We start from the raw sequence: 14519 nt of genomic DNA, 5'->3' as shown, positions 1-14519 counted from the left end.
GTTTCTCTCTCATCGATATTTCTAACTCTCTATCCCTCTCCCTTCCTCTCTGTAAAAAATCAATAAAATATATTAAAAAAAAAACACAAACAAATAAAACCAGAATCTCTAGGGAGAGGTCTCTATTTGGATCTTAGCATGAGTGAGTCTAAATAGAGATCAGACTTCTCTGTTCCTGAGACCTAGTGAAACTAGCTGTACTGAAGAAATTGAATGAAGTAATTTGAAGAACATAGTATCTGGAGCAGCGGTTCTCAACCTGTGGGTCGCAACCCCTTTGGGGGTCGAACGACCCTTTCCCAGGGGTCACCTAAATACATCCTGCATATCAGATATTTACATTATGATTCATAACAGTAGAAACATTACAGTTATGAAGTAGCAACGAAAATAATTTTATGGTTGGGGGTCACCAAACATGAGGAACTGTATTAAAGGGTCGCAGCATTAGGAAGGTTGAGAACCACTGATCTGGAGGGAGGTCAGGGACTGGTAAGGGCTTAGAGAAGCAGTCTGAGTAATCTGGGCCCTTTGTAATAAGAAAAGAGGTAATACAGAAAGGAAAAAGGAAATGCTTTGTACTTTTTGGTCCTGATGGAATTGGTCACCCATATGCATCTCCCCTGCAATCTGAGCTAACTGCCAGAATCCTAAGCCTAGATGCCAGCACCTAGCTTAAGGCATAGAGCACTGGGGAGAGGTGGTAGTGATAAAACAAAAAGTAATAGGGAAAAGGAGAGAAGTGAGCCACACAGTGAGGATTAGGGGAGAAGGCAGTTCCAACACTTATGTCAGGGCAAGAGATGGTCTGTCTGTCCTATAAAAGTCTAAGACTTAACTTTCACTGCCAATAATATCTTAAAGAGGCTCAAAGTTTTGAGTATATTGTGTTTCTTTGCATTCTAAGCATCTCTGTTGGCATTTGAAAAGCCTAAGACTGTAAGCACTGATTGAAGGAACTTGTTTAAAGTATAAAAGGACCTCAATTTCCTGGTAAGATACTAAATGCAGATATTCTGGCTTCCAAGCCCTGCACTAACTGAGAAAGTGTCACCTCCCTAACACTAAAAGTTTTTAGTTTTTCAAATCTCAAGTACTCTGAAATTACATATTATTTTAAATGATGATACATTTCTCAGAATATCTCAGGTTGAGATGCTCCCTCTGCTCTCAACAGCAAAGTGGGGAAGAAAGGAAATGAGCTTTGAGGACTTGGTCTGATAGAGACCAGATCTCTGTGACTATAGGAAGTCCAACTTATCCAAAATAAGCTAGGAAAATTTCTATCATGTTCATAGTTACATAAGTGTGTATAAATGTGTCTGCTTTCCTCCTTGTAAATCCATGGCATTCAAACTAATATGCACTGGTATTGGCAATATTGTTCACATGAGTCTGAACACCCAGTAGTTTATTGCCTTGTAATAAAACTATGCCATGCTCTATATATAATGTATTAATTATCCAAAGTTATTAGAGATACTGTATTTAAAATTCATTAGCTCTAGAAAGACACCAGGGTAATGGTCATTATTCCCATTTTATAGCTGAAGAAATTTCTTAAGAGAGAAAATCTTTATCATGGGACCAGTAGGGTTTCCTACATTTTGCCCAGTGGCTCCAACTGTAGTTCTTATGCTTTAAGGTGTGGAGGACTAGGTAGCAGTGGCCTGGCCTCCTGAAGATATATTAGCCTCTCAGTTAAGGAAGTCTTATCTTCCCAGAACAGCTTACCTAAGCTGTTCCTCTACAGTGCTACCCACAGTGGCAGGCAGTTTGCATTTTAGGTCATGCGTATTAATAATCTAGTTTAAAACATTTTGGTTCACTCTCTGGCGGCCTGAATTGAGCATCTCAGAGAGACAGCTAGTCAGTAACTAAAAAACAACTATAGGCCAGTTCTCCTACTGTTGAAAGTATTCCTCTTATCCAAAACACAGAGGTCCACATTATACTTTTAATACTAAGATTAGGATGTGTATAAGAATTTAGTTTGTGGAGTGAATACATGTATGGAATACAGTTCTTTCTAAGATCATTTTTGGCTGGGCAACATATTTGTGTAATAAAGGACAATCAATCAGAAGGCATATTATTCACAAAGAATCTATTCTCTTTTCTGTTTGGATTCATCCTTTTGTCTCCTTTCACATATGGAAATGCTGCCCATTCTGGCTCAGTCCCCTTCCCCACTGCTCCATAGAACTTGCTTTCTGTCTGGAAGTACAACAAGACACCCGGTTAGATCAAACCTAATACATCTCGTCACAAAACTACTGCAAGCTGCCGCCGACGATTGTCACTTGAGGAGAGACCCTCCTCACCACACACAGCCTATCTGAGGAGTGCCTGTTTTTCTATCCTCATTATTTAACAGTGTGTGCCGATTACTCAAAGCGATATGGGCAGGCCCTGGTAAATATAGCGTTGCTGTAGTGTTAACTTTTTATAAGGTAATGCTCAGGTTGCCTGTAGTGTCTAAAATTACTCTGTGGCCAGGGCCCCCTGCTTTATCGCTTTCTATAGTTTTAAAGTAGTTTGAAGCTTGAATAACATAAAATAACATAATATAATGTTATTTATGTTATTTCCCACGTGAAGAACGCCTGTAAACCTTGCAGTATTGAAACTCAGTGAACAAGGCATCTTAGACAAGCTGAAAAACAAATGGTGGTACGATAAGGGGGAATGTGGAGCCAAGGACTCCGGGAGTAAGGTCAGTCGCTGAAGGTCTTTTTGTACTGATTAGCAATCACATTTTGAACCCCTGTTTATTTTCTACCCTAAAAAGGCTTTCCTTCCCAACACACACTCCCTGACACAGTGGGACCCCTTTATAACACCAGCATTAAAGGAATAAGGCAAACACCAGCCTCAGAGGCCTGTCATGTGACATCAATCGTTAACTCTAGAGAGCTATTATTATAATTAGGGGATTCAATCTGGCCCACTGCATTTCCAAAGCTATAAAAGAAGAAACTGTGTTATAAGGGGGTTTTACTGTATTTCACATTTCCAAAGTTCAAATAGAAAATATAACAACAACAACAACAAAAAATCCAGTTGTGACAGTACTTTGTCTTAACCTGTTACAGTGTCAGAGACTTTGTAGTTGTAAATACCTTTGGTTATTAATGTATTATGTCAATCCTATCTGAAAACAGTCAAAGAAATAAATCACTAAGACTGGTCTCTGTAAGCAGAATGATTAGCTTCCTCCCAGCTGCTGTCGTATTGAGTTCAGCATCTATTTGGATCTCGAATCTCATTAAGTCTGTCACACTTCTCTCTTCCAAAGGTGTCATTTAAATCTCTGTACATAATACTTTTTTAAATTCAGTCGCATGATCCTTAAGAGTTTACATTGTCAGGATAACATCACATTGATAAGCATGAAACACTCTTCCCTGCCTCCTTCCTGCCCCCCTTTGTTCCCCTAAGAAAGTTTTTTTTTTAGTTTCGATTTTTGCCTTTCCTTTTTTTTGAACTAATATTGTGGTATCAGTTAATTCATTTCATGAAATGCCACTCATTTTCCCTGTGCAGTGAACCATTTTGCTACTGGTTTTCTACATCCCACAACAGGGAATTCTGTGAAACTTAAATACATGGAACTTGAAACTGTTCTTGTTGCTACAACTTACATGGGTTATGTCAAAGTACACTTTTCCCCCATCAAATACCACATACATATAAAAGTCTCATGGCAGAGGGAGGGTTACCAAAAATTGGTTCATTTCCTAATGGACTGTGGAACATATTTGAAGATAGCCTCACCAGCTTCCTTAAAGAAATGATCCATTGTTCCATAAGTAACAAATTGTTGCCACTTGTCTAGCTGTCAGTCATCCTAGAAGAATGACTATTTTGAAGGTTGTTTAGACATGAAGCATACACTTACCCTCTTCCTGACCATGTGATCCAATTCCAATTGGCAGTTTTAGTAAAGTAAACAAGTATAGGACTGGCTCCTATGAAAATAGAATCAGGACAAGGCCATATTGTCTACATTTAATTCTTTAAATGGTACCAGGACTAGCTGAGCCACAGAGCATTGAGTGTCAGCAATGACCATAGTCTGCTCACTATGTTGTCATTTGAATAAGATTCTCAATTCACTGATTTAACAATTTGGATATTCCATTCAATTGCATTCAGCAGCAAAATGGTTACATTCACTCTAAAAAGACTACAAAATGCTATTTTTTTTTGTTTGTTTCCAAGAGAGGCTCCTGGCCCTTGGTGTGTCCTACCTCAAGGTAGGGCTCAAGGCACCAACTTTTTTCTTTCCATGGTTCAGCAGTTCAGTTTTTGCTTTTTCATACAGGCAGATAGCTTAGTCAGATTTGCAGAGTTTGACCTGAAAGTCACTGACCGGCTTCCTCAATTTTTCCCCTATTTTGAATAGAAAGCAGATAAGTGTAGTCTTTTTTAGTATTATTTGCTACTTTCCTGGAGTAAAAGTTAAAAATGAGCTGGATTTTTTAAAAATCCTCAGCCTCCTGGAAAAGCTTTCTGATTTGTATGGAGCCAATTCAGGACCAATAAGTTCTCCTGACAGTTTCCTTAAACTCTCAGGAAGATGGATTAGAGCCAATTCTTTGTGCTGTGCCCTTGTTCCAGCAGCACAAAGACTTGCTGCCCTAAGGATGAACACTTAGCAACCAGTCCCCAAAGGGAGCAATTTCTCAACCACCAGAGGAAAGGGGAGTGTTAATCCTTTTTAAACAAACCCTTGTGAAGTAACTCCCCAGATAAGAATATCAGGAACGTCTAATAGTTTCACCTGGTATCTTAAAGACTAGTTGTTGACAAGTTTATCACAGGGAGAGCAAGGGAGAAAGGGGTGTTGCGGGGCAGAGAGGGGAAAGAGTGCTTCAAGTTCCCAAATGAAAAGAGTGTTACATTTATAGAGATTATGTCACAGCTCAACTCTGGCAAATGGTGTTTATTGAGACTGGAAGAAGAATGAATTGTGGTTATGTTTACAGTTTTGCTCCCATGACCAAGTGCTGTTTTATTTAGTTGTTGACACTATTTGAAGTACTAGAGGATTTAAGGAGTCAAAATAAAAGAACATATAGGTGAGGATCACAACTGTCAACAGAAACAATTGATCATCTTGCTGCCATTGTGAAACATCAGTCAATTGCCAGAGTTGAGTCATAACACTTACATCAATGTTTAGTTATTTTACAACTTAGAACTATCCTATACTGTTGTAATATATTATAATGTTCCACTGCCTTTTTTTTCCCCAAGAACTAATAACATTGTTCATTTCTCTTAGGACAAGACCAGCGCTCTGAGCCTGAGCAATGTGGCAGGCGTTTTCTATATACTTGTCGGAGGTCTGGGGCTGGCCATGATGGTGGCTTTGATAGAATTCTGTTACAAATCACGGGCAGAGTCCAAACGCATGAAACTTACAAAGAACACCCAAAACTTTAAGCCTGCTCCTGCCACCAACACTCAAAATTATGCTACATACAGAGAAGGCTACAACGTGTATGGAACAGAGAGTGTTAAGATCTAGGGGTACGGTTAAGGTCTAGTAAACTAATCAGCCTTACGTTGCTGTATGTTAATCTCTTTTATTTTTTGTTTCTTAGTTTTTTTTCTTGTTTCAAGCATTGTCTATTCTTTGCAACCACTTGATTCTTTGAAAACAATGGTTGTGCTTTCTTGTCAGACCGTAGTGCTTTTCTAATAGTATAGTTGTGATTAAACTGTGGTATGTGACCCAAAAGGCAAAAAATTCTCTAGAGCAGCACAGCTCAATAGAAATATTTTCCAGCCACATATGTGAACTGCATAATTTCAAGTGCTCTAGTAGCCACAGTTTAAAAAGTAACACAAGTGAAATTAATTTAATGATACATTTTATTTAATCCAAGGTATATTTTCAACATGTCATAATTATAAAAATAAAGGAGATATTTTACATTGTTTTCTGCATACTAAGTCTTAAAATCTGGGTCATATTTTATACTCATGGCACATCTCAACTAGTACTAGCCACATTATCAAGTATATATTCAATAGTCATATGTGGCTAGTGACTACCATATTGGACAGTGCAGCCCTAGAGAAATCAGCTGCTCCAGAACTGATGTTAAAATAAGGAGTGAAAATGGGGCACTTCCACCTTGAGAAATGCAATGCTTCCATAGGGGAACAGTGTTCTCTTAAGTATAAGCATGAGAAAGTTTTTTTAATCTTCGAGTTCTTTTGTTGTCCCTTTCTTGGAACTAATATTCAGGTAAGTATCTCCCAAAGAACAATCTAGGATCCTTGCTGCTGGCTGCCCCAAATTCATACTTAGATGAACCTGACTGATGCCACTTTGACTCTGGCAGCTATAGCCAACCCCACCACCACCATCACCAATAACTCAGATGTGTTCAAAGGCAAGCTTGAATTAGGATAATGCTTTATTCTGGAAGTTTTTAAAATAATATAGTCTTGTTACCTTCAAGTGCATCTGTCATCACTAACAGACCTATCTGAAGTGGAACAGAACATTTAGCAACTTCATAGCCCTTATTTTACATGGGAGATTTTTGACCTCATGAGTCAATGTCAATGTGTTTGAATTTCTACAAATTTATTTATTTGTGTTTTGATCTCCTTATATTTGACATTGTGAATCTAAATTCAGCTGATTTTTAAATAACATTTCATCCAAATAAATCATTTGTCTTCACCATGGAAAACATTATCTTGTTTGATGAAGTTGCTGGTTGTTCTTTTCTGCTGCACACTGTAAACTTTTGCTACAATGTATTAAGTACACTGAACTAACCCACTAACAAAGTGTTCCCATTGCATTGTTGAATGTACAATGCATGGATTTGTCTGTAATTAGCACTGTTTGCATGCAAGCATTTAATGTGTTATGTGCTTAAAATATTTTATTTTTGAGTAGGTTATATAGTCCCATTACAATTTGGGGCATATTATTTGCTCTTTCATAGAATGGTACATGGGTGATTTCGGCCTAGTTTAGTTATCCCAAATTCTGAGATAGTGGCATCCAAAGAAATACATCTAAAATCTGCATAGCATTTTTCCAAGAGTTCTCAACTTTATTGCATCATCAGAAAGATATTTCCTTTTAAGCAACTAAGACCCAGACATGCCACGTGACTTGTTCAAATCAACACAACTAGATAGTGACAGTTCTGAAACTAAAACCCAGCCTTTCTTTCTCCTATAGCTATATTCTTTTTTTAATTTCTTTATTGATTAAGGTATTACATATGTGTCCTTATCCCCTCATTATCCCCCAACCCCTCCCCCCACTTATACCCTCACCCCCCTGTTGTCTGTGTCCATTGGTTAGGCTTATATGCATGCATACAAGTCCTCTCTTTATTGAACCATGCCACCTCTAATCCCCAGGCCTGGTAGTTTCCAAGAACCTTGAAATCCTAGTAGGATCCTACCAAACAGAAAGCAGATCTCAAGTTTATGTCCCACTTGTTTATAAAAAGTCTTGAGGGACTGACTTCACCAAGCCTCCATATTACCCACTTATGGACTCTACATGAGGCTGTATATTCACTTCTACTTTCCCCAGAAAGAATCTTTTGAAACAAGGGTATCAGGGCTCAGGGCCACATAGCCTCCAAGCCCTCTTTATTATCAGCCATTCCATCTGAGAATCTAGGTCCCTATTCCCCAACTACTATAACTTCAGTCCCTTGTTAAAGCCTCAGAGCAGTGCTTTTCAAATGTCAGTGGGCATGTAAGTCACCTGGGGATCTTATAAAAGTGCAAATCCTGATTCAGCAGGTCTGGGATAGGGACTAAGAGTCTACATTTCTCACAAGCCCCCAGGTCATGTTGATGATGCTGGTCCAGGGCTAGAGAAAAGTATCTCAGAATGTATAACTTAAGGAAAGAAGGGAAGAAAGGAGGAAGGGACAGAGAGACAGAAAATGAAAACAGATAGAATTGAGAGAGAGAGAGAGAGAGAGAGAGAGAGAGAGAGAGAGAGAGAGAAGGGGAGGAAGGGAGGATGGAAGGAAGGAAGGAAGGAAGGAAGGAAGGAAGGAAGGAAGGAAGGAAGGAAGGAAGGAAGAAGGAAGAAGAAAGAAAGAAAGAAAGAAAGAAAGAAAGAAAGAAAGAAAGAAAGAAAAGAAAGAAAAGAAAAGAAAAGAAAAGAAAAGAAAAGAAAAGAAAAGAAAAGAAAAGAAAAGAAAAGAAAAGAAAAGAAAAGAAAAGAAAAGAAAAGAAAAGAAAAGAAAAGAAAAGAAACTGAGATCAGTAAACCTTTGGGCAGAATGTTGCTGTTCTAAAGCAAAAGACCAGGCCATCAAATGTGGGGAAAGAGCCACAGAAATGAACTTGACACAACTTCTGGTTCTCTGGCTTCCCTTTAAGTCATCTTGGTTGATCCATTTTGTGAAGCAAAACTTAGGCTAATTAAAGAAAAAATCACATTTTAATTGGCATGGATGCCTATGTGGTTATAGCCCAGTTAGCTAGCACCTTGGCAACCATCCCTCAGATGAAAAGCAAACCTGGGAAACGCCTCTGCAAACAAATCTGTCCCCCAAGTCTGTGAAGTCTCCAGATGAAAAAGAAAAAAGAAAAAAAAGCTTCAGAGGATACTGGAAAAAGCCTTACATGTGCCAGTCAAGAGGCACAAAGCAGGTTGAGCCTAGAGTAGAAACCTCTCTGCTGTCTTCGGCTAGTTTGGTGATGTAATGTTAGGGAAATGTTGGTTAAGTGAAGAGTGAGATCTTCATTCATTCATCCTTTATTTCCCAAGAAGTTCTGGAATATCTAATTTGTTGCCTAATTATTAGACTTCCAGTTCAATGTGTTGGCCTAGATATGTCAGGGTCTACTCAGGGGCACAGAAATGAAGAGGCACCCTGAGGTGTAACTTTTATTACTAATTATCACAGCCAGCCTTGGGAGTTTATGGTACCTGTAGTTCTTCAGGAAAAATTCTTAAGGACAAATCACCTACAAAAAATGTGATCCAGGTGAAATCTGCTTAATAAAAAGGCATCCTTGAAAGAGGAGGAAGTCCTCTATGGGTGAGAGTAGAGTCAGGATTCTTAAACTCCTTATGGGAACATGTGCCTCAGCCCCAGATCCAGCACCCACTAAGCGGCAGGTAGTCAAGAGGCTACCTGTTGCATCTCTGGGTTACTGACCTACTACTGGAAGTGTGGGCCCCAAGCATAGCTTGGCAGGTGACCAACTGCCAAGTGTTCCAGATTCACTGTGCCCTAGGGTTAATTCTGCTAACTGTTTTAAGAAACATTTTCTAATTTTTTTCATTGCTGTTCAGCACTACTTCTGGCTTCTTTGGTTTCTTCAAAAATATTTTTTAAATCCTTCTCATTTTCAAGACCTCAAGATGCTAAAGTGAAGGAAGATTTCCATTTTTCCTCTAAGATATTCTTCCTAGAAAATATTAACTTTGTTCGTGTAGCCATTTTCAAAGTCATCAATCTTCTTTTTGCAGCCTACTCATAGACATCCTTGCTGGGGAAATTTTCCTGCTTACAGACTTGATCCTATGTTAGGTGGAATAGCTGGAGTAATGATGTCCTTTGTCCCCAAAGGACTTTTACCTCAGAGATAATGTCATCTATTGCCATTTTAAAGCAGGAAACAGGCACTGAGAGATCAGGTCACTTTCCCAAAGTTATGCACCTATGGTCAATGGGAACCAAGGAGGGGACTTGGATCTTTCTACCATAGATGTGAAATTTATCTAAGTTTCTGAGACAGATATGACTCAGGAATCTGGGCATTCCAAAGAAAAGGTTTCTTGTTAACACTTTCATGTTAGTGTTATTCTGCCCTCTGGTTTTTGGTCTTCAGGTGCATCTTTGTCAGTCTTATTACTTTTATTCCAGGGCCAGTAGTAGAAAATTTTATGCAATTCCTTTGGGATAGAATTCATTGTTAGCTCAGGAGGAGAAGGGTCCATTAGTGTAGAGGGAAAGGATAAAGAGGAGGAATTTGAGATTAAAGAGTAGACAAGAAAGTGACCTTAAGTTTTCAGAACCAGGGGCAAATGAATCCTCTGCACTAGTTAATGCTCCAAGAGGAGAGTGGCATCAACATCTCCATCATGCCCACAATATCAGGGCAAAGACCCCATGAATGCCAACCCCCTTCATGGGTTTCACTGTTCTGGCCTTTCCCTGAAATGTGCTTTCTCTTTAAGGCCTCTGTACTATTTTCAGACTTTAATAACTAAGGTTTAGGTATTAAGAGAAATAAGCTGTCACCTTTCTGGCAATGAGCAGCAAATTTTCTTCTCACAGGCAAATGGATTTCAATCGAGCAAGCCACAGAACACTATTTACCCTCTGTACCAGGTAAACAGTCCTTGGTCACAGGTTCTGCAATCAGAATACACTCCTAAATGCAGTTATCCTGAATATCTATATTTAAATGCTACTAAGACTTTCTAGTATACCTACATCCTAAGTGATTAACGTCTTGAGTTAGACTTCATGCAATGCCTATATATTCCTTAGTACAATACATAGCAGAGAAAGAACTTAATTTAACTTGTTGGAAAACATTTGCATAAGGTAAAATAATTTAAACTAACATGTTACCTAAAACCAGTAAAACTGGGTGCAGCCCCAGAGATGCCAATTTGAGAAAACAGCCGTGGTTCTTGTCCAAGATAGAGTGAGCCATAATAAACTTCTCAATTTCCAATTTTTAAAAAAAGCCCATTCAAATTTAAATTTCCCCCTTGCCTTTTCAGATCCCTTCCCATTAGAGGCATGTGAGGAGAGGAATCACCGAAAACGTGGCTGCTTCAAGGATCCTGAGCCAGATTTCACTCTCCTTGGTGTCGGGCATGACACGAATATTGCTGATGGTGCAATGACCTTTCAATAGGAAAAACTGATTTTTTTTTCCTTCAGTGCCTTATGGAACACTCTGAGACTTGCAACAATACAAACCATCATTGAAATCTTTTTGCTTTGCTTGAGAAAAATTTAAAAAAAAAAACAAAAAAAAATGGACATGCAAGATTCCAGTATGTGAAAAAAAAATCTTACTAAAAAAAAGTCAATTCAACAAAAGCCATTCTTTGATACCACTGCACAGTACTTAAACACCATGTTCTTTAATACACACACACAAATTTAAAATTCCAGTTCAGCAAATAGGCCCATCTTAGCTAAAATAATTTCTCCTGATAAAAATTCTTTGACTCCCTGTGTGTGGGAAGACAGACTGGCATTTGTTCTAGGATCTGCTGACCAGATGTTTTTGGTATTTCCTGTTGGTGATGAAGTTCTGTGCACACTATTTCTTTTCAACGTTGCTGAAATGTGTATATCTTTAGACTGTAAATGCAACACTTAAGAAAATTCAAACACTTTCAAAAAAAGGGACTCAACAGTTACTTCTCTGTGTTCTTGAAATGGTTTTGTGAACATGCTTTGATAACTTCCCACTCAGTGAAGGGATTAACAGTTTTCGAAATTGACTTTTGTGTGTAGCTAGGGATGGGGCACGATCAGGCATACCTCTCGGTGCTTCCCTAAAACGAATCCCTAGGGCTTTTCAAGAAGCCTGGAATTTCAGCTCACAGATCTGTTTTTCTTGCTTCAGTGTGCATTTTAAGTCAATATAGCTCAGTATCTAGCATTGAGGTAAGGGAAATGCTGCCTATACTCCCAAATGTGTTTAGAATATCTTTCTCAGAAACAACACTGTGTTTAGCTCTGCTTTCTCTGCTAAGTATGCCTTTCAAGTGTACATCACGGAGACAGTACTGCGTTGCAAGGCAAGCCAGTGGGTTCAGACCACAGATCTCAATCTGACTTTACTCTTGCTAGGTCTGTCTTACCAGCTGTTGCCTGTTACAGCCTGCAGCTCTCCGTCAGACTGCATGTGTCCTTTTCTAGTTTGCAAAGAATAAAATGCATTCCGAAACCTACTGCTAAACTGAGGGCCTCAGCATCACTCCCAGGTCCTTGCTTGGAGCAGTGTCTCTACTGACTCTCTAAGAAGATCACGCCGCTGCTCCGCGGGCTATCAAGTCACTAATTGTGTACCTGCCATTGGCATCATCAGAACAGTCAGAGGAAATAGTCGCTCACTAATTACCTCCTATATAACGACGTATGCTTTCTGTAGTTCAATAGTTTGCTCTCATCAGTGACATGCATTGGGAAGTTTCCAGACTGTAAAAACTAAGAGCTCGAATTTATTTCCCAAGTGTGACCTTTAGATGCTTAGTTGACTTGCTGCAAATTTGCTCTTGTCTTCAGAAAAGAAAGGAAGAAGTCTCGTTCCAACAAAATGTTTCTAGAAAAGTGTAATATAAACTTTCATTCCAAAAAAGTGTGTCATAAGTGAATAACTTATCTGTCAAATTTTAAATGGTATTGAAAAAAAAAGAAAGCTGTTGTGTTTTTGTTTTGTTTTCATGAAACTGTAATTTTCAACTTCTGAATGCTATAATGTTCCAGCGCAGGAAGCTAATGCTGTGCGAATATGAAGTTAACATAAAACAAACCAACCTACCTACACACAAATGTTTTAATAGGCACTGTATAAAAAGAAATGTATGTTTATTGATTCAAATCAGTTTTTCAGAGAGAAACTTAATTGGGAATGAAGAGGCGGGTAAATTGGTTTGTTATTTTTTAAAAATTTGCATGTTTAAAAAAACATTGATTGCTTCAAATTTCTGCTACTAACTTCAAGCTATGGGAGTTTGGCGGTAGTCACTTGAGGATTTTTTTTCCAAGTCTTTTCTTTTTGTTGTTAAAGCTGTACTTCAGTGAACAGAAAAATTGCCAAGCAAACTAATGGCTGTAAAAGCATAAATTGCATGTATGGGTACAAATTACGGAGCCTCATTGCCATGAGGTATTGTACAAAGTTTTAATACATTTTGTAAATAAAATTGTAAAGAAAGAATTCTGTTTCTGTGCTTTGTGTAAAATTGGCTTGGATGCAGATGGCAAGAAGTAATTATTCACTAATTTCCTTCCCACCAGAAGCTTTGCCAATGTAAGTCACCTTACTGATGATTTTCACAAAGGATTATGCCTCACCCCACCCCAACTGCAGCTGCAGTCAGACTCAGACCCCTTCACCTAAGTGGAATGGCACCACCAAACTTTAGATTAGGTTTGTCAGGATCACTAAAAGTGAGATGTTGTCTACAAACAGCAATAAGCAGGACCTCGGTTCATATGCAAAGGAAGAAAGTTTGATTTCAGGGCCTTCCATTCCCACTATCTGCCTCCTCCACCCTTTGGGACTCTCTCCTCAGAGACTTGTCTTGACTCTAACTTTGGTCCAATCCTCCCATTTCCAGATATGATCTCTCATGAATGTGCACAAACTTAGGACTGATAAAACCTCAAAAACACTTCTAATTCCTTTCCCACATAATCACAAAGCATATGTACTAGTACTTAGTTAATTAGCCGAGTTTTGTACTGCTGTCTTAATTACTGACAATAACCTAATGTTCTATTGGAAAATCTTTATGCCACCAAGGGTCTCTGATCTAGAGTGAGGGAAGAATAATGAACTTAGGGATATACTGACTTTAAATTATTTCTGAGAAAGAAGCAAAGGTTAATTATCTAATATGATTTGTAGATACTAAACATGGAATATAGTTTTATCCAATAAATAAAGCAAGTGTTTAAATATAAAGAAGATTTATACTATGATCACTACAGAAAACAGGGGATAATGATAGGAGAAAAGGAAAGGGGATAGTTTGCAACTAAGAAAAGAAGAGTGGAGTTGAGATGCTAAAGAGATAAAGGAAGAACGATATCTGGAGTTAGGGAGCAAGAGAACAAGGAACACAAGACCTTGGAGAGGAAGACAAATTGATGCGGGAAAGGAAAATTCTTAGAAGATTCTGAAGTATTAGGCTGATATAACACACTGTAGTTGATTTGGCCTGTGGGCTTCAGCATATTACTGCCATTTTCAATGTTCTCTGAAATGTCCATTAGCTGGTAAATGACTTGCACTTTAAAACTCTCCAACTGCTTTCCTTCAACTGCTTTTCTGGCAGTCCCACCAGAAGAGAACTTGATTATCTAGGGAGCAGATTCAATGACTAGATTAGAGTGATGATCCCCTTGATGGACCATCACTCTAATGGTGCCTGATGAAGTCAGTTCAGGTACAGCAAGTCTTTGATTAACATTATTTTGTTCAATGTTGTTTCATTTAACATTACTGAGATGCTGTTGGAACTTAACTCTTTTTTAAAATATACTTTTTATTGATTTCAGAGAGGAAGAGAGAGGAAGAGAGAGATAGAAATATCAATGAAGAGAGAGAATCATTGATTGGCTGCCTCCTGCACACCTCCGACTGGGGATCGAGCCCAAAACTGAGGCATGTGCCTTGACCGGGAATTGAACTGTGACCTCCTGGTTCATAGGTCAATGCTCAACCACTGAGCCACCCTGGCCGAGTGAAACTTAACTCTTGTTTATATCAATTAGCTTATGGTTTCATTATACATTGTTTTG

At 38.6% G+C, this 14519-nt stretch overlaps 1 protein-coding gene across 3 annotated transcripts in view; it reads left to right on the top strand.

Annotated features, from left to right (window-relative positions):
* GRIA3 (glutamate ionotropic receptor AMPA type subunit 3) overlaps positions 1-11296 on the top strand; it is a 346459-nt gene extending 335163 nt beyond the window's left edge. The window contains exons 14-17 of one of the 3 annotated variants that reach the window (XR_004966979.1): positions 2602-2716; positions 5291-5538; positions 10299-10352; positions 10754-11296. Coding sequence is in view for 2 of the 3 variants with exons in the window: in XM_036305460.1 (XP_036161353.1) it covers positions 2602-2716; positions 5291-5536 (361 nt within the window). In the remaining variant the exon portion in view is untranslated. The remainder of the gene's footprint in view (positions 1-2601; positions 2717-5290; positions 5539-10298; positions 10353-10753) is intronic. The other 2 variants (XM_036305460.1, XM_036305461.1) reach the window with 2 other exon arrangements.
* The last annotated feature ends 3223 nt before the right edge of the window (positions 11297-14519 follow it).

The sequence above is a fragment of the Myotis myotis genome, unplaced genomic scaffold (genome assembly GCF_014108235.1).
Source record: "Myotis myotis isolate mMyoMyo1 unplaced genomic scaffold, mMyoMyo1.p scaffold_m19_p_4, whole genome shotgun sequence".
NCBI lineage: Eukaryota > Metazoa > Chordata > Mammalia > Chiroptera > Vespertilionidae > Myotis > Myotis myotis.
The sequence above is the reverse complement of the archived record's forward strand: the minus strand, read 5'-3'. Positions and strand labels throughout refer to the sequence as shown.